The following is a 21195-nucleotide window of genomic DNA, read 5'->3' on the forward strand; positions in this document are numbered from 1 at the left end:
TGCTCTTAGAAGTTCAATCAGCAGAGATCTGACAACTAGGCCTACTTAGCCCACTAATATGTAACCTTGTTCATCATCGGGGCTCCACAAAGCTGTGGAAAGATGGTAGGAACAAGGAAGGAAGGAAGTCTAGCAAGGGAAGGAAGGGTGAATAGGTAAGTTAGCTGTTATTACCCTCAGGAACATGTACCTGAATTTTAAAAGACTGTTAACTGAAGTTGTAATTTAACCCTGAAGAAGAGATCTTTAATGGAGAAATTCATACATTCTGAGATTGACCCTCTTCCTGAAATCTTTAATTTGATGATTGGGAAATTATTCCCAGGACTTTCATTTACATCCCTTGAAATTTCTTAGTTTGCCGTCTAACACTAGTTTCAACTTATAGTACTGAGTTTCCAAGAAAATATATGTAAAATCTATGCAACCATGTTAATGATTAGTGGCTATATACTTATAAAATATTACCCTGGCAAACCTAAGAGGCTCTAAGCAGAGATATATGCAATTCCTCAGTTGTGTCAACAGATGGTGCCATTTATACACAATAGTGCATACTCTCCAGTTTATTTAATATAATAAATTCTAATAATTTCTCTAAAGTGTTAATATGAACAAATAATTGGCCTTTGTGCTTTATTGAATTTGTATACTTTCAGTAATCATTTCTTCTTGAGGAGATATTTTCTGGTGTTTTGTCATTTGCAATGATTACTATTTCTGTTTAAAACAGCTTCATTTGTTACTGAAAACAAACTTTGACCAGAAAAGACATCATTACCCCCCAGATTTCTATGTTTTGATTTAAATTTGTATAAACAGAGATATAAAAGCTAAGGAGACTCGCCCAGGTAGGTTCCCTGAGTGTCAACTAGCCTGGTCATGGGTGACACTAAAACCACAGATATTTGTAGGGATTGTCCCTTTAATTCTGAAAAAATGGTTTCCTAATGATATTTTTTGGTTTCACTTTATGATAGCCTCTCATCAGTCCGTAAATGCCCATCACCGGTTCTATCAGCATTTTTGGTTTGGAGATTATGTGCTTTATGAGGCAAAACATAACAACACAATCATGTAAATTGCCCCCATGTTTTACAACCCCAACTGCTATATTTTATATAAAGGCCACAAAATGAATATAGTTATTGATAAAATTGGATTATATCCCAAGGACTCCTGCTTACTGAATTTGCAAATGGAGCAGATTGAGAAATCAAAAGTATATGCTGAGAAAGGTGGGTAAGGAGTAAAATCCTCAGAATAGTTACAAATTTTCATTTCTAAAGACTAGATATTAGCAAACAGAAAAGGGGATTATTTTTTTCATTTGGGAAAGTTGATTTCTAATATTACTTGATATAATATAAGTAATACAGTTTTCATTACTTAGGAAAAGAGTGATTTGTATGAGGGAGTCAAAAATAGTTTTAAAATATTACTATATGCTAGGAACTGGTTTTTGGTTTTGTTTTGGGGTTGTTTTTGGTTTCTATTTGTCATGTGCCTAAAGTTTTGTTTCTAAAATACAGCAAAACCGATTCGATGTTCCTCAAAATGCTTCTATAAAGATCAGTATTCAATGCAAGGGCCACCTGCCATAATTACATAGTGTATACTTCAGTCAGGAAAGTAAAACGTTTCCTGCTTTGCAAGCTGGTGGGACATTTATTAAACTGATTCTAATCTTCCTCACAGTAATACATCACGTTGTTTCTTCACTATTCCTCTAAAAGAATATTTTTAAAAAACACAACTCTTTTAAAACTCTAGCAAATGGATGAGTACTCCAGTAAAGCCAAAGCAATTGTCAAGGAGTCAATCTATATTAAATGAGCAGAATTTTGACAGATAAACTTGAAACATATTTTTCAGGATAATGCTTGCAACCAGCACTACTTTGCTTGGCCAGTTACAGGTTACTAGATTATTATTCCCTTCTAACAGCTTTTATGCCTGTAGTGGGAAGAGTGCCCGGTCCCAGAGACTGAGTTCTCCTTCTGTCGGAGTCAATCTTTCATATGTGTTTGTAACTAATGGCTAAATATATGTAAAAGAGCATTATTAAATTTACTTTGCTAATGAGTAATAATAACAATAGTTTCTCTCATGCTTCTGATTTTGCCTTGTGACTATGCCAGTTACTTTATATATCTATTACCTAGCTTGATATCAAAACCGGCAACAGTATGTGGGGCTATTTGTCAAATTTATTCTAAAGTCAAGCTAATTAGATTAATACAAACTTTCCTGCTTAGTGTATAGTCTTTGTGAAATAATCATAATATAATTTGTAACAGGGTCTTAACATTTTACAAATGAAATTGATTCCCTTGGAAAATGGTCGTAGGTGCCCTCTATATGTTATTATATACCCCATGACTTAAGCGTAGCTAATTGATCATTGATTTATGAAGTATTAAATAATGATTTAATAAGTAACACTCAAAACCTTTTAGAAGTAAATTAATGCTGTTAGTTGAACAAAAATAATACTTTTTTTGTAATATTGAGGTAAAAGTACTTTATGGGTCATGAATAAAACATATGTATGTACATATTTTTTCTAATGGAAACATTTTTTGCACCATTTCACAGGCAAGTGTGTCTAACCATATGGCAGTTTGACCTTCACTTATTTCTAAGCCTTATCACATTCCTATAGCCTCTGATATATCTGGCTTTTCCCCCTCAATCCCGATAGATATGCTTACTTCTCAAATAATTCTCGAATTGAAGCAAAGGATATATAAGGTGATTCACCTAATTATGAGCATTTATGAGGTAACTAAGAACTCATTTCTGAAGAGAAATTTAGACAGTGTTTAAAAATCTGTGAATATTTTACCACATCACTGCTAAATTAGCAGAATAACAAAAATAGCTAATATTAATTGAGTACTTACCATGGTCCAGGTAATATGCCAATCCGTCCCCGGGTATTATCTTATTTAATACTCACAACAAACTGAGGAGGCAGAGACTATTGCTTCTACTTGTCTGAAGAGAAGCAAAGTATTAGAAAGATTAAGAAACTTGCCTAAAGTAACACAGGTTACAAGAGATAAGGCCTGAACCAGAAGTCAGGTCTTTTCATTTCAAAGGCCATCTCATCCTCTGAACTGTATTGCCGCCTTCCCATGGCAAAAGAATTCTCCATGTCTTCTCCTACAAAAAAATGAAAACAAATTAAACCAAAAGAGAATTCTGAATATGGTATATATTGCCATAAAAATTTTAGGGCCACCCTTACTGGTCCTTATCAATCAATGTCAATAATTATGATATTTTATTAAAATATCATATAAAAATATATTTTTATTAAAATAAACATGATTTTATTGATTATTGATGATCTTAAAAGGATAAATTTACTTTCTAAAGTGGTAGAAAATAGATTGTTTAACTAATAATGTTAACTTTAAGCTTTCTGACTAAATAGCCAGCTGAAGTAAAATAGTTGTTTATCAAAGCATACAAAGCTATGGAAGTTACATTCAGCCATGCAATACACCACCACAGGACTAAGATTAATTGGAGAACAGATTTCTTTTTAGCCCCGTTTCAGAAGAGTCAGCCTGACTTTGCTCATGACATCTAAGGAACTTTGTGGTTCTTCAGGGAAAAAGAGTATTTGAAAAATTAGAGCTAATTTTCTTAAAGATTATGAGTTATAAGCAACCTATCCAGGGTGGGTTGCTTTTGAAATCGAAAGTAACAACATATTAATGCCATTGCACTAAGACATTTGCATTAACAAGAGGCATTCTCTGAATATCATTAGCATATTCTCATTAGACCCATGCAGTCAACACTTCAATTTCTTGATTCCCGAATAAACCATGCAACTCAAGATGAATATTGAGTCCTTATGCATTACGCATAAAAAGGGTAACCTGTTTAAATTTTTGTTAGTTGTGTTGTTTACAGATAGCATTACATTTCCTAACTCATTACTTTTTTTGTTTAATTATATTATGGGCAAAACCTTAAGGACTCTTGGAAAAGATAAAGCTTTGCATTTCAAAGAAACCACTGCCATCGCCCACTGACCGAAAGAAGTTTGACCATGATTTTGCCATCTCCACTTCCTTTCATGGGGTACATCACATTGTTCGGAACCGGAGCAAAATTCGCAAGGTGATCTGGTTGGTGGTGGTCCTGGGCTCAGTTTTCCTCGTGGTATGGCAGATCTACAGTCGCTTGGTCAACTACTTCACATGGCCAACCACGACATCTATAGAGGTTCAGTATGTGGAAAAGATAGAGTTCCCGGCTGTGACGTTTTGTAATTTGAACAGGTAAAAATTACTCTTTTAATAGTAATAAGTCTCTACAACTTTGCTAATATAACTTTTCTTGGATGACTGAAATAGAGTTTTATCATGCAGTATTTAACATATGTAGCACCATTAAAGTTCTTAAATTGTACTTAAAAACACAAATTTAGGGAAACAAAGAGGTTTACTGATTTCTTCATTCATTTATTTTCTCTCTTGTCTTCCTTCCGTCCTTCCTTCCACAATTATATGCTGGCAACACGCCAAACCCTGTGGTTAAAAAGGTTGATCTCTACTTAAAAAGTTTGATAATTAGCAAAAAAGAGAGAAACATAATCACAATGCAATATGTGTGGTAATTATACAATACAATAAAAGCATAAACAAGGACTCTGAACAGTATGGAGGTACCTCAAAAAATTAAAAATAGATCCCATATGCTCTAGCATTCTTACTCCTAATATTTATCCAAAAGAATTTAAATCAGGATCTTAAAGAGATGTTGGTACTCTCATGTTCATTGCAGCAGTATGCACAATAACTAAGATATGGAAACAACCTAAATGCCCATTAAGAGAAAATGGATAAAGAAAATGTGGTATATATCTATAATAGAATATTATTCAATTTTAAAAAAGAAGTGAATTCTGCAATATGAAACAATGTGAATAAACCTTGAAGATATTATGCTAAGTGAAATAAGCCAGTCACGGAAAGGCAAATATTGCGTGACTCCACTAAATTAAATATATGAAATAGTCAAATTTATAGAATCAGAGTGGAATGGTGGTTTCCAGGGGCTGGAGGAGGGAGAAAAGGAAATGAGGAGATACTAATCAACAGGTATAACGTTTCAGTTATGCAAGGTGAATAAGTTCTAGAGATCTGCTGTACAATATTGTACCTATAGTCAACAATACAGTATTGTACACTTAAATTTAAGAGGGTAGATCTCATGTGTTCTTACCACACAAAATAAAATTTTTAAAAAATTAGCAGAAAGTCATTGTATCTACTACAATAATTAGAATACAGTCATGCATCACTTGATAGGAATATATTCTGATATCATCATTGTGCGAACATTGTATAATATACAAACGAAAACCTACTTACTAGGCTATATGGTACTAATCTAATAGAATCAGCATTGTATCAGTGGTCTTTGACCAAAACATTGTTATGCGGTGTGTGACCATATAAAAAATGTACCAAATATATTTAAAAAGCAACTGTTTATACTTTCTGGAAATTGCCCTCAGGGAGTACAGCAAATGAAGAAATACTTATTCAAGAAAATCCACTAAATTTCAGTAAAAACAGTGAGAGTTTGTAGAATTTGAGCCACAAACCAACCCCTCCTGTCTCAGCATGACAGAAATCACACTCTAGGTGGGTTTGACCAAGAAGACAGGGCTCTTTCTCCTCCTAGTTTCCAGTCAAGGGCTACAGCGTGCCCAAGGAGATCCATGCTGATAATCCAGCTCCATGTTGCAGAGGCTAAATTTCAGATGAGTACAGTAAAGAGGTTGGGGGCTTCCTTCCTCCATGTGATGCCCACTTGTAGGATGGAAGCTCTACCCCAGGTATTGTAGGCTGAGATACTCAGTCACTCTTACCCCAGCCTGCTCAAAGATGAAAGTTCAACATTGAGAGAGGCAAGGTCAGAAGACCAGAAACCACTGCCATGCCCAGAACCCTGCTTGTAAAGATTTTGCCCAGTGGGAGAGATAGGCCATAAGAACACAGAACTCTGAAGGTCTGCCTAATGAAACTCTGCTTGTAACAGAGTGTAGTGAAGTTCAGTTTTGCTTATATCAGAGTATAGTAAACTTTAAGCCTAAGGATGCTCTCAAAAACAGCATAGATTTTGGTGGCAAGAAATTAAGAGAAGGCTAGTAGGTCCATGAGGACAACAAGCTAGACTGTAGGTCTGCTAGTCTTCCAGTGAGAATCTGGGAAAGAGATACACAAGAAGAGTCCTCCTGGGGTCAGAAGAACTCTCAAAGACTGGCCTTAAAATCTACTACTGTAAAGCAGTACTAGCACGTTTAATTAGATTAGACTGTGGAGCAATTTATGCCCCAGGGTATTGTTAAAAACAATAGAGCTTAAGAGAATGAAAAGGCAATCACAGAATAGGAAAAATATTTGCAAAATATATATCATCTGATAAAGGACTGTTATCCAAAATATACAAAGAACTATTAAAACTTAAAAATAAGAAAACAATTTGATTAAAAAATGGGCCAAAGATATTAACAGATACCTCACCAAAGAAAACATACAGATGGCAAGTAAGTATGTAAAAACATGCTCCAAATCACATGTCATCAGAGAAATGCAAATTTATGCAACAAGATACCACTACACACCTATTAGAATGGCCAAAATCCAAAACACTGACACCAAATCCAGGCAAAGAAGGGAAGCAATCAGAATTCTCGTTTATCACTGGAGGGAATGTAAAATGGTACAGCTGATTTGGAAGACAGTTTTGCACGGTTTTTTATAAAACTAAATACACTCTTACCATATCATCCAGCAATTGTGCTCCTTGGTATTTACCCAAAGGAGTGGAAAACTCATGTCCATGCAAAAACCTGCACGTGGATGTTTACAACAGCTTTATTCATAATTGCCAAAATTTAGAAGTAACCAAGATTTCTTTTGGTAGGTGAATGGATAAATAAACTGTGGTACAGCCAGACAATGCAATATTATTCAGTCCTAAAAAGATATGAGCTATCAAGAAAAGACATGGAGAAAACTTAAATATATATTACTAAATTGAAGACACCAATCTGAAAAGGGTACATAGCACATGATTCCAACCACGTGATATTCTGGAAAAGGCAAAACAATGAAAACAGTAAAAAAATAAGTGATGGCCAGGAATTAGGGGAGAGAGTGAGATGAACAGGCAGTGCACAGAGGGTTTTAGGGCAGTGAAAATACTCTGATGACTCTATAATGATGGATATGTGTCATTATACATTTGCCAAAACCCATAGAACATACACCGCCAAGAATGAATCCTAATATAAACTATGGACTTTGGATGATAATGATGTGTCAATTTATGCTAATTAATTATAACAGACGTACCACTCTGGTGGGGGATGTTGATAATGGGGGATGCTATGCATGTGTGGCAGCAAGGAATATATGGGAAATCTCTATACCTTCTGCTCAAATTGCTGTGAACCTAAGACTTCTCTAAAAAACATAAAGTTTATAAAAAAAAAATTTGAACTAACAATTAGTGGAGCCTGACACCTGAATATGATAGAGGCAAATGGTTTAACAAGGAAGTTAGGAAAAAGAGACAGTCAGAAAGGCCTGCTAAAACAACTGCAATCAAAAGGTGACTGTACTCATGCCCAAAGCTGTGCCATCTAGGAGTGACATCAGAGAATTCACACTGTGGGGAGTGAGTGGAGGAGAGGAATAGACTTTGCCAGAACAGTCCATCCAATTCACTAAGCAAATAAAAAAAAGCAAAACCAACAGTTTCAACTTGACAGGATTAGTATAATGGTGGAATAGTGTCTCCCCAAATTTCATATCTACTCAGAACCTCAGAGTGCCTTATTTGAAAATAGGGTCATTGCAGATGTAATTAGTTAAGACAAGATTATTCTGCATTAGGATGAGCTCTAAATCCAATGACCAGTGTCCTTATAAGGAAAGGAGAGGACATACAGAGATACAGAGGGAGAAAGCAGAGATTCACGTTATGCTGCTGCAAACTACGGAATATTTGAGAAAAAAGCAAGGAAGGCTTCCTCAGAGCCTTCAGATGGAGCATAGCCCTGTGGACACCTTGATTTCAGACTCCTGGCCTACTGAACTGTAAGAGAATAAACCTCTGTTGTTTTAAGACTCCAAGTTTGTGGTAATTTGCTATGGCAGCCCTAGTAAACTAATACAATTGCTGTCCAGATATGCTACTGTATGTTATCTAAAACGTTAAGTTTTCAACAAAAAAGTTAAGACATACAAAGTTAAAGGAAATTATGACCTACACACAGAAAAAAATAAAGCACGGAAATTGCCTAGCACAAATATCAGATATAGTAGACAAAGACATCAAAGCAGCTATTATAAATATGTTGAAAGAACTACAAGAAACAATATTTAAACAAGTAAAGGAAGCTATAATGACAACATCTCATCAATACCAATAAGGACATAAAAATTATACAAAAGAACCAAATGGAAATACCGGAGTTGAAAAGTACAATAACTGAAATGAAAAATTTACTAGATCCACTAGATGGGTTCAACAATAGATGTGAACTGGCTGCAGAAAGAATCAGTAAATTTGAAGACAGACTGATAGAGTATGTGATCTGAAGAACTGACAGAAAAACTAATGAAGAAAAATGAACAGAGCCTCAGAGAAATGTGGGAGGTGAAATGCTATTAAGCATAACAACATACGTAAATGGGAGTACCCGAAGAAAAGAGAGAATGAAACAGAAAAAATATATTAAAATAATGGCCCCAAACTCCCTAAATTTGCAGAAAAGCATTAATCTACTCATCCAAAAAGTTCAACAAACTTTAAGTAGGATAAATGCAAAGAAATTAACAGAAGACATATCATAGTGAAGACTTTGAAAGCCAAAGAAAAAGGAAAAAATCTTGAAAGCAGCAAAAGAAAACCAACTCATCACATACAAGAGAGTCCAATAAGGCCAACACCTAACTTCTCATCATCAACAACAGAGGCCATGAGGCCATGAGATGACGTATTCAAAGCACTGAAACAAAAATAACAACCAAATATCTTACCTCTAGCAAAAATATCTTTTAAAAATGAAAGTAAAATAAAGACATTCAGAGAGAAACAAAAACTGAGAAAATTCATTCTTTGCAGACCCATCTACATGAAATACTAAAAGGAAGTTCTTCAGGCTGAAAGCAAGTGACCCCAGAGAATAATTCAAATCCACATGAAAAAACAAAGAGCACCAGTAAAGGTAATTTGGTCATTATAAAAGACGTTATAAATGCATAGTTCTTATCCTTTCTTCTCTTACTTGGTTTAAACGGCAATTATAAAATACACCTATAATGAATAGAAAGGTAACATTTTTAACAATAACAGCACAAAAGATGGAAACAAAGCTGCACTGGAGTAAGGAAATAGCACCAGATGGAAACTGAAATCCACAGGAACAAATGAAGAGAACTAGAAATGGTAAATAAAAAGGTTAATATAACCTTTATCTATAAATAGGTACTTGATTTATTTTTGTCTCTCAGTTTCTTTAAAAGACATAAAATTATATAAAATAATGATAATAAAAATTTACTACTTAACTTATATTTATGTAATATGTATAATATTAATAGCCAAAAAAGTGAGAGTAGGAAATAAACTATATAGGAATAATGTATCTATATCTCACTGAAATCAAGTTAGTATAAATCTGAAGCTGACTCTGATAAGTTAAGACGTATATGGTAAGCCCCAGAGCAACCACTAAGAAAATACTTCTAAAATGACATATTGAAAAATTATTAAAGGAATTCAAATTTTACACTAGAAAATAAACATTTAATGCAAAAAAGTCAGTAAAGAAAAATTACAGGAACAAAAGACATGAGAACAAATAGTAGGATAGCAGATGTAAATCTAACTATGTCAATAAGAAAATTACATTTGAGTCAGTTAAACAATACAATCAAAAGGCAGAGGTTGTGAGATTGGATGACAAAAAACAAGACACATTTTAGATTCAAACATGTAGATAGAGTAAAAGGAAAAGGATGCAAAAAAACATATTATGCAAAGAGTAATTATCATAAAGCTGGAGTGGCTATCCTAATAGTAGACAAAATTAAGAACAAAATATGTTACTGGAGATAAAGAGGGTCATTTTATACTGATAAAAGGGGTGATCTATCAGGACGATATAATTCAACAACTATAGTTGGGTACTTCAGGACTCTACTTACACAAATCAGTAGAACAACTAGGTAGAGGGTAAACAAAGAAATAGACTTGAACTTAGAAGACTTAAACATCCATATAAACTAACTAGACCTAAAAAGCATCTACAGACCACTCTACCCAACAACAGGGGCATACACACTCTTCTTATGTGCACATGGAGCATTTTCTAGGATAGATCATATGCAAGACCATAAAACAAGCTTCAATAAATTTAAAATATTTGAAATCATTCAGAGTATGTTCAAAAGAGCCTTGATTAATTCTTAGAAGAGTCTTTCTCTGAAGCAAGATACAATTTAATTATTTATGGGTCTGTTAGGAGCCCTGAAGTTGTTATACGTGCCAAGATTTGTGATGGATGACAGGTAAAAACTCTTTCATAAAAGAGAGAAGAAGCATTGTGAATGCTCTTTATTAACTTTAAGTAAGAGTGGAGGATCTGGAAATTTATTCCCTTAAAATTCTCTGTGCGTGAGTATCCTCAGTACATGCACATCCCACTTTGGAGATTATTGTTCTAAGCTGCATTGCCTCCAATTTACATGAGAGAAAGCAAGGCTTAACATTGCAATTTACTTCAAGTTACCAGCTAGGGGCTGGAAAAGAGGTCTCTGTTCAATGCCAATTCCTGTACTTCTGCTAAACTACTTTGTCAGCAGGAATGGCTACCCAAGATGAGGAAACTTTGCCAAGGGACCTTGGATTATTAGGAAGGATTTGCTTTTTACCATAGCTATCAGGGGTCTATCCAATTTATATGACAGCTTAGAGTAGGTCATTTTTTAACATTCCCTTCCTCTATATGACAAAATTATTTTTGGTTACAATCTTGAAATTAAAAAAATTATAATAACAGACTACATGTATTTGTTCCAAAAAAAATGTTAAAAAATAAATATATACGAGGCCAGCCCTGTGGCATAGTGGCTAAGTTCGCACACTCTGCTTCAGCAGCCCGGGGTTCACAGTTTTGGGTCCCTGGCACGGACCTACATGCCTCTCATCAAGCCATGCTGTGGCAGTGTCCCACACACAAAGTAGAGGAAGACTGGCAACAAATGTTAGCTCAGGGCCAATCTTCCTCACTAGAAAAAATAAATAAATAAAAATAAAAAATAAATATATATTAAAAAATAGGGAAAAAGTGATGCAGTAATGCTTTTTAGCATTACTGTATTTTTGAAATGAAAAGGAAAGACTTTTATTTTAGATCTGTTGTGGTGATGAATAATAGCATTGTAGTTTCCCTTTTTCAGCCTTTTGCAAATTTGTCAATGATTTCATCAAAATTAATCTTCTTTATGTATTCACGTTTAATAGTACAGTTAGATAGCATCACTCAGAGTCGACTGAAGAATATTTATTAATTTTAATTTTGAAAAGTTTCTTTCATATGAAGCAATTGCTATACAAAGGAAGACAAACTCATAAGGATACATTTGGCAGAGATTTATAAAAATCATATTTCACAATAAATTCCAAGAATTGCAGTACTGTCATGACTTTGTTTCTTTGGGATCAATCCTATTGGCTTTCAAATGTCTCTGTCAAAAATTTCCACTAAAAAACCTTCACCATAAAATTCATCATAAATTTCTATTATATTTGGTAAAAACTTCTGAAATTTGCTTTCTTTTCCAAAATCAGAGATAATGACTGGATATAGTGAGTACTGATGATATTTGATCCATTGTTTTAGAACAAGTAACCCAAGTTCTGTTTCTTCACCTTTACAATAATCACTGTACTTCTTTGTTTTTTCCAAATCTACTGTTTAAATGCAAAAAAAAAAAAAGGTAGAGGATTTTAAATAAAAGATAAAATCATGACTCTTATACAAATATAAAATGAACATGTGTCAAGATTTCATTAATTAGTGAGAGAACTATAAGATGTTAAAATTGGCTCATAGGAGAATCCAAAGAGCAGGCGTTTTTCTCCATTTTCTCTCTCCATACAATGATCTGTAAAATATACCTTTCTTGTGAATACATAGTAGACTTAGATCTGTTTTGATGGGATTCAATGAAGGGCTGATCAGACATCAACTTGAGCACCAAATGAAACTTACTCATTTGGGTCATATAATTTGAGGAAGTGTAGTTAAAGGCATTAATATACCCAAGAATGACAGATTTAATAATTGGTTACCAATTATTACACTGTTTAAACAAATCAATGTATTTTTATCATTATTTTCTTTTACTTGTCTCTTACCAATATATGTTAAATAAAAGAGTAAGACAAGCTACATTTAAGCAAGGTTTCTGAAAGAATATACCTGAGAGGATTTTGAAGTTTGAATTAAAGTTGAAAATAAACTCAGAGCAAAACACTTTGATTTTATGCTGAACAATACGTCTAACAAAATTTTTCACTTCCTTTGTTCCAAATATTGTTAGACTTTATTCATTAAGTTTAATTCATCTACCTAAATTACCCTCATGGTCTCAACCATTATTAGTATAACAATAAAAGTTTTAGAATATTTTAAAATGCCCGTTTTATCTGTTGTATTCATACCTCCTACACATGTGATAATTTCTCTGTTTCTCTGCATAATAACTTTGAAAAGAATCCAGTGAACATGGTATGAGGCAGTATTAACTCTGTCTATGTAGGATTCCAAATTTGCAGTGCTTTGGAGCAGATCCTGGGTATCCTGTCAGTCATTCAGAGAATTAGGAAGCTGAAGGACGTGAAAGGTTCATCCCTCAACTCTTCTTCTTCCCAAAATCTGTTGCTAATGTAGGCTGTTAACTCCTCAAAAGATCACTAAAAACACTTTTGACCAAGAAAATCAAGGTTGTTAGATATACTGTAGTTAGTAGAATACCACCATGGCAGAAGCTTAATAGTGTCTCTAAAGAAAAGAAATGTCAAATGAGGATAGTTACTTGCTTCAGTAACCTGGGCTGTGAGTTTTAAGACAGACCTTCCAAGGCTCAGAGCTGTTTAAGTAAGGTATTACGTTAGGAGCTGATCATGAAAACAGTTTCTTGCCTCTAAAAGAACATATGATGTTGGTTTGGGTTTTTTTTTTTTTCATTTTTTGTTTTGTGTACGCTCTAACTTGACCAAGAAAGGTTCAATGTGGCTTGTATGCGAAAGAAAAATTACGTGAAAGATAATATAAAGGAAAGTGAAAATAAAATATAACATCTGGAACATAAAGGAAGTCCAGGAGTGAGGTTACATACAAACCATGCACCATATGGCCCTGTACACTTACCAAGAGTGCATACACATTTCCTTTTATGCTTTCTAGTATTCAGTTTGAAGAGAGAAAGTTTGTTCAGTCTGAAGATTTATAATATCTAAAATACGAAAATACTAATCACATTTTGAAAGAAATGTAAGGTATGCAAATAAAGAACCACACATGATGCAAAGCAGAAATTGCTCAGCAAAATAAGAGTATTAAAAAATACTTACAGTAGTTAGGGCAAATGGATTACTCCTGATTTGACTGCCAGGAAAATACTCTGACAATAACAAGGCATTTATTTAATGAATATTTATCTAATATTCCAGGCACCCTTCTAAATGTTTTAGAAAAAATAATTTAATCATCAAAATAACGTTTTGAGGTAGGTTATACCAATTTTACATGGGAGGAAACTGAGTCACAGTGAGACGAAGAAATTTGGTAAGTCATCCCATTAAGTCGCTGTACCAATCAGGGTTTGACTGGAGAAACAGAACCACTGTGAGTGACAGAATAAGGAATTTATCACAGGGATTAAACCCCACTAAATCATAGGGACTGGTCAAACAGTCTTTGTAAGTCTGCTGCCTCTGTTTCTGGTGCTGTGCCTGAAGTCAGCAAGATCAGCAGTCAGAAAGGAAGATAGATTTGAAGTGAAGGACACAAATACAAGCTGGAAATGTGTGTGTCATTCTCACTTCCACTGATCTTGATGGTGCCAGTGACCTGCAGGATAAGTTGGCACCTTCTCCAGGTTGCAGTCTCACTTGACCCAGGATTTGAAGAAGTTGAAGGAAGAGATCAGACAGGAGCTGGAGGAGCTATAGACCTGGCTGTTGCCCCATATCAACAAGTTGAGTCAGGAGATCCAACCACAATGTGTGTGAGTGATCACAGCTCCTGCCCTATGAAGAACTTCAGATTGCAATCAGATACATACAAGGAAGGAGACGTTTGGAAATATAGTTCTGGCATAGCCAGACAAACACCATACCAAGGCACAAAAATGTCAGAGCTGGAATTCGAACCCAGGAAATCTGGCTCTTAAGTCTATATTCTTAATAACTACACATTCCCACCTCTCTTTATGTTGGATCTTGAAGATCCATTAGGATGTATCCAAATCAAGGTAGGTATTCTAGGTATATGAAACTATAGGTACAATTACAAGGTATATTGCAGGATGTGACAAAGACCTCTTGAGAATTCAATTTTGCTTAAATGTATTATGAATCAGGGAGAGTATAGGAGATAAGCTGGAGAAGCTGAGACGATCTAGATGTTTGGTCTCTATCCTCTAGATAGTAACAAGTTTTTATTATTCTAAATATTACCTTTATTCCTACTAACAGGTTCCAAACATATGCTGTAGCCAAATTTGGTGTTATTTTTTCCTTATGGACTGTTGTATCCAAAGTCCTCCATCTTCAAGAAATCAGTGCCAATTCCACTGGCTCTAAAAAGGCTATTGATTTTCTTGCAAGTCACCAAAACTTTAGCATTGCAGATTTTGTCAAGAAAAATGGTTTTTATCTCAACAACAGCACTTTGTTGGATTGTGACTTTTATGGAAAGCCATGTGGCCCACAGGTAATGATTTGATATTTCTTCAAATACCATCAATATAATAAGTTACTTCACTGTACTGTTTCACACTGAGATAAAATTTACTCCCGTGAGGAATCTATATAAATTTGCTCAAAGATTATATTTCATTAGCTCAGCCTTACGATATCAGGAGGTGTGGAACACACGAGACATATTTCCTTTTTCAAGTAGTTATCTAAGAAAAGATAGAGAATAGAAATCTTTGGTTACCTTTCTTGTGGAATAGTCCTTCCAAAAGAAAAACAATTTTAACATAACAGGATGTTTTGACTTTTCCCGTTCATCAGTAAACAACATACTCCAAGATAGCATTTTTATTATCATTAAGCAGCCAACATTCTGGTTTTTTGCTTGTGGTACTGCATTAGAGCCCAAAGAAAATGAGAGGGCCCCAGCATTTAACTATGAAAATTATATATATTTCTCTAATGACTCATGACATCTTGTTTTTATTGTTTGTAAAATTAATCTACATTTAAGATAAAGTGTTGGACATATCTGAATCTATTAGTAAAGGAATACGTAGGCACTATGATCTCCTATTTCTTGTATCGGCAGTTCTGTAGCATACGTGGTTAGTGATTCCAGGTAAACTTCACAAATTCATGGTTCTGGGACACGATTCCTCCTCCTTTTGGTAGCCTTCCTTAGCACACAGGAAACAGAAAAGAAATGCCTGAGAGACGTGTGACAGAGATGAAGTCCTGGTCTAAACTCTTAATTTAGAGAAGATTTTCTGTCACTTTTTATTTACCTACGTGTTTAAACTCATCACCAAGAAATTTTGTATTAGATATGAGTTTTTCAATTGCAAATTACACACACTCAACTCTGGTAAGCTAAAGAGTAAAAGGAATGAATTGGTTTAATTAACGGGGAACTCTAAGAGTAGGAATGGCTTCAGAAAAGGCTCAACCAAGGGACTCCAACACCATCATTAATATTCTGTTTCTCTTTCAATCTCGGGACTCAGGTTGGCTTCTTTCTGTATGAGTTCTCCCCACACAGAGCCAAGATGGCTGTTGACAACCCTAGCTTCTCATTATCATAGGTTAACACTCCAGTATCCACTTAACAATCCCATGAAGACTTTGATTAGCTGTACTTGGGACATATATCAATTCCTGAACAAATCACTGAAGGGAATGAGTAGGGTATTAATATAGTAGGGTATTAATGGTAGGGTATTATTGGCCCAGTTTATGTCACATGCACCTCTGTAGTGTGTCTGGTTGGAGGAGGAGGGTTAAAGGAGCAGAGCAATGTGATTGGCTGCCCAACTGTGACCACGCATGGTGGGGTAGGGGTGGCTCCACAAAGAGAGGATGCTGAGAGAGTTCTCCCCAGGTAAAAATATATGTTTCCATGAATCCTTAGTAAGTATAAAACAAATTACTTTTCAAATGCTTTAAAAACATGCTTATTTATATGTTAAAATGTCTCAGTCACATACAAATTGACAAATGCATATTACAACAAAAATGAAAACTCTCATTGAATACAAACAAGAATGACGAGATTTTCTATTCTTTCTATTTCCACATTCTCATTTAGACATTTGTGATTTAAAAAAAAAAAGTTATAGCAATTTAAACTTCAAAAGTGACCAAAACACCCAACTGATTGTGTTTTATTTGGTTCATTTTCGTATTGGAGGATTTTGCGCATGTCTTCACTGAATATGGAAATTGTTTCACTTTTAATCATGGTGAAAATATCCAAGCAAAGAGAGAAACGAGTGTCTCTGGAAGAGGCTTAAGCTTGCTCTTCAATGTCAATCAGGTATTGAATTTTCTTAAACCTAGTCAGGATTCAAGACAAACAAGAATGGGGAGGGGTTTCAAAAGATTTGATTAGAATATTTTGCCCTGTTAAATTGTTCCCACATGTTGGATATTATTTTGGTTTTTGTTAATTTAGCCAGAGTCCCATGGATGCAGCTATTGACTTAAAGATTAAACAGGCAAAATTTAGAGGCATAACCTGGATATTTTTAGCTATCCTACTGACTATCATTATTGTGACTCCGGAAATGTTAATGCCGCAAAATAAAGAAACCAGAGATTTCTAAATCACAATGTATATAGTTAATTTAAAATGACTCTATGTATTTAAAGAATAATTTTTAGAAAGGTTTTCATGTAAATAAGGCAATATATTTTAGAAAGAAGCCATACATACGCATTTGACAAACCACAGAATCTACAGTCTGAAAAAGCGATCAAAAGAAAAAATTACTATGTAAAGAATGTTGTATAAATGTGCTTGCCTAAGACTAGCTTCTGTAAATTTGTAATTGGTTCAAGAAGCCTAAGTGTTGAGGCCTGGGACGCAAATGTCCAGACACCTGAGAAATGCAGTGGTGTCACCTTCAAGGGTATCTCGTATAGCTCCCATCCAAGGTTAATTCTCACGTCTGTCTTGCACACATATTTCTACTCCATTTTTGTGGTTTCATAAACCAAAACTCTCAAATGCTGATGAATTAAGTATCCAAAATCATACAATTAATGCAAAGTTGAGAAATAAACCTAGTCTTCCCAAATTCTATGAAACTACCCCACCTCCCAATCCAAGTGACTGAGGCCATTGGCTACTTTCAAAGAATTGCGCACAAGGTATGCTTCAACACTTCCCCTTGTATCTTACTCAAGATACCTTTTGTTATGTTCAAACATAGTACTACACAGTGCAATGCATGTACCCATTCTTGTATATATATTTGATTAATATTTTGAAGTCATTCAAATATTAGCCATGTGGTCAGTTCAAACATTATATTATGAATTTTACAATCTAGAATTTCCCAAATATTTTTAGAATGCAATTAAAATCTGCAAATTCAATGCAACATTTCCCAAGTAAATGGCACTTAAATATTTCTCCAGACTAGCCAGTTAAGCGTTTCTTAGCGAGTCATAATAGACCCAGGAGAAATAGGGTCTTGAGTTACAAATGGAATATTAAGCATGTTTATTAAATGTAATTACAAATGCAGTTGACCGATTCACAGGAAAAAATCATCATATTCTGAGTCCATTCCTTCTCCGTATTGCCTGAAATTACAACTAGTAACAAAATCACCAGCAGTTTAGTCTTAAATGTCTCCATCTGACATATGAATTATAGAAGAGCACTGGTGTTAAACAAATAGTTTAAGTCTTCTCTCTTCTGGGAAAATGAATTTGAATTTTAAATAAGGTCAGAAATTTTAATCCCAAAGAGAAGAAGAGGGCCAAATGATTTTCTGAAACAAACGCAGCAAAGAGAACAGCCAAGGAGGAAGCAACTGAAAGGCGAGGAGAGGGCCAGAGGAAATCAGATAATTAACAGTCATAATACGTACTATGACCTTCATCTAAGGCGGAGTATCTATGGAAAACGGCCAAGGCCTTGAAATGTGATTCAGCCATGACAAGTATGTTTTTAGGCATTTAATTTTCACAGCATTTGTATAAAAAGAGATTGAATAGTGATATGAAATATTTGATTTTAAGTCAGTCAAATGCTATCATGAGAGGATGAAACTAAATCTTGAAGTCGTGTAGAATTGTTATCAATTTGTAATTTTGGGAAAAAAATGGATTTTTGTTTCAGGCAGAATTCACTGATGACCCAGCCCTTGGTTTTGTGGATGCTGGGGTCATCTTCGTTATCCATTCACCAAAGAAGGTGCCACAGTTCGATGGTTTAGGCTTGTCGTCCCCTGTGGGAATGCATGCACGGGTAACAATCCGCCAAGTGAAGGTAAATATTCGCAAAATGTAGAGTCTGAGGGAATTCGGTGGGGTAGTGAATAATACTTTTCACTAGAAACCCCTTTCTCCCATGCCTTTAGAACACCCCTGGACATTCCACAGTTTCATTTCAGATTCTTTTCCTTTGCTAGGATGCGTATATTTAGTAAAAACAGTGAAATCACATACACAATACAAGTGAAAGCTGGCAAGCCTAGCAAATCCAAGATGACTTGAAATTTCATTAGAGTTGGAAAAGGTCAGCAAGTATGAGGAGACACAGCTGTGGGTCTTCTCAATGGGACGTTCTGGAAAGGAGAAAAATAAGTGGGAAGAGCAGGAATCTTGGAGTCAGATACGTCTGGAAGGTCTCTATTCGCCAGCCACTTGCTCTGTAATCTTCTTAATTAACTTCCTCAATTTCCATCTTTCCCTGCACACTGTGGAGAGGGGGGTAATATTTCCTTTTCATAGTTCTTATGACGTGTATGTGAAATAAAGACAGCACTTATCATAATGCCTGGCACATAATAGTTGCTCAATAAAGAATCTTTTTTTGTGATTTTTGTTGCTGTTTTGTGGGTGGGCTGATTAATATGCTAACATATTGTTTCCAGAAATGATACTATTTTTCCTTCTATGAGTTAATTTTTAGAGCAATTAGTCTTTTTGATTTTATTGATTCACTACAAGCACAGAGCATTGGGATATATGTTAAAGGACCACTATTATATTTACTTTCAGGGATTTTCAGGTTAACAGAGTAGGCAAAATAGGCAAATAGAGTCAACTAAAAAAAAAAAGAGCTCTGAGAGAAAAGTAAACTCAGTTTATCAGCCTCTGTTCTTGGAGTGGAAATAGGTGGATTGACTCAGATGAATCTCTTGAACCAGGTGTTTCTTTGATCTTAAGACAGTTCATCAAGAATACCCTTGGGGAGAATGCAACCCTAACATCAAGCTGCAGAATTTTAGTACCTACAGCTCTTCTGGTTGCTTGAAGGAATGCAAAGCACGGCACGTGGAAAAACAATGTGGATGTTTACCTTTTCTGCTTCCTGGTAAATAAAGAATGACAACTTTCCCCTTATTTAACTATAGTCACTTAATTTGAAACATGGGAAATAGACAATCATGAAATCGTTTTCCATTCTTATGAAATTCTATGCCAGCAAGTCAACCACTTGACAAAGACAACCTCAACTGACAGATTTTAAATCAAGGAATCATAGCAGAGATTCCTGGAAAGAAAATAAAACTGTGTTCTCAGGGCTAGTCCCCAATTCTTACTTTCAAAATGTAAAATTGGGTGCTCTCAAATGTCCAAAGCTGCTCATCATGGTTTTCTCAATTTGAAAGAAAAATTAGATCATCTATATAAATCTTACCAACTATGAATATTTCACTATTAGAAAATTCTTTTCTTTGTGGGTATAAAGAAAACTCCAGGCTCCCTTTGCATACAGTTTGAAACATTTCCAGAGTCAGGGATATTTGAGGCAAGCGTGGAATGAGGCAGTGGAGCAGGATGGGTGAGAGCTGGACACTGATCCAGGCTGCTCGTCTCAACTCTACCATTTCTCATCTACGTGATCTTGGGCTTAACCTCTCTGTACCTCCTGTAAAACGGGGGGGATAGTGCTCTACCTTACAGGGTTGTCATGAGGATGAAACGAGTGTGTAAGTGGTTTAAAAAGTGCTCGGCACAGAATACATTCCATATAAGCACTGGATATTTTTATTCAGATTTCCTTCCTCCCCTTCCTCCAGCATATTTATAAAGAAATGTATAGTGCATTAATTAAAGGAAAAACCAGTTTGGCTGTATAAGTTTGCCACTAGGGCCCATCACACACACACACACACACACACACACACACACACACTCTACACTACTTTTCACACATAGATATACTAATGCTACCTCTTTCTCCCTTTATAACAACAGTCTCTACTTGGAAAACTACTTAGAAATTTCGAGAATCATCACTTCCTTCTTTCCAAAATTCTGATTATTGGTCTCTGGCCCCCCCAAAACTGCCATTCTCTAAAGCTGCTAGCTCTGGCTCTGATTTGTCGTTCCTAATACTCTTTCCAAAGTTACTGGAAGAAAGTCTGAATTGATAGATGGAAAATAATGTTTATAATCTAAAAATGCATTACTGCTTACAAAACACAAACTGAATAACTAATGAATAACTGAATAACTGGACCAGAAACTAGGCAAGATGAAATACAAAACACAAACCATGACATTTGCGCGAGCTTTAGAATGTACCAAGTGCTTTCAGGATAATGTCTTATTTGGTTTGATCCTCACATATCCCTCTAAGTCTGCTTATAGATGGGGAAAGTGAGATTTGTAGACATTAAGTGAAGTAGCTAAAGTACCTCC

The 21195-nt window shown here is 35.0% G+C and overlaps 1 protein-coding gene across 1 annotated transcript in view; it reads left to right on the forward strand.

Moving 5' to 3' along the window:
- The first annotated feature begins 1040 nt into the window (after positions 1 to 1040).
- ASIC5 (acid sensing ion channel subunit family member 5) overlaps positions 1041 to 21195 on the forward strand; it is a 32751-nt gene continuing 12596 nt past the window's right edge. The window contains exons 1-6 of the mRNA XM_004420949.2: positions 1041 to 1238; positions 3995 to 4301; positions 14809 to 15046; positions 16721 to 16846; positions 18662 to 18811; positions 19714 to 19861. Coding sequence (XP_004421006.2) covers positions 1091 to 1238; positions 3995 to 4301; positions 14809 to 15046; positions 16721 to 16846; positions 18662 to 18811; positions 19714 to 19861 — 1117 coding nt within the window. The 5' untranslated portion in view covers positions 1041 to 1090. The remainder of the gene's footprint in view (positions 1239 to 3994; positions 4302 to 14808; positions 15047 to 16720; positions 16847 to 18661; positions 18812 to 19713; positions 19862 to 21195) is intronic.

The sequence above is a fragment of the Ceratotherium simum genome, chromosome 12 (genome assembly GCF_057802395.1).
Source record: "Ceratotherium simum simum isolate JZ-2026a chromosome 12, ASM5780239v1, whole genome shotgun sequence".
NCBI classification, from domain to species: Eukaryota; Metazoa; Chordata; class Mammalia; order Perissodactyla; family Rhinocerotidae; genus Ceratotherium; species Ceratotherium simum.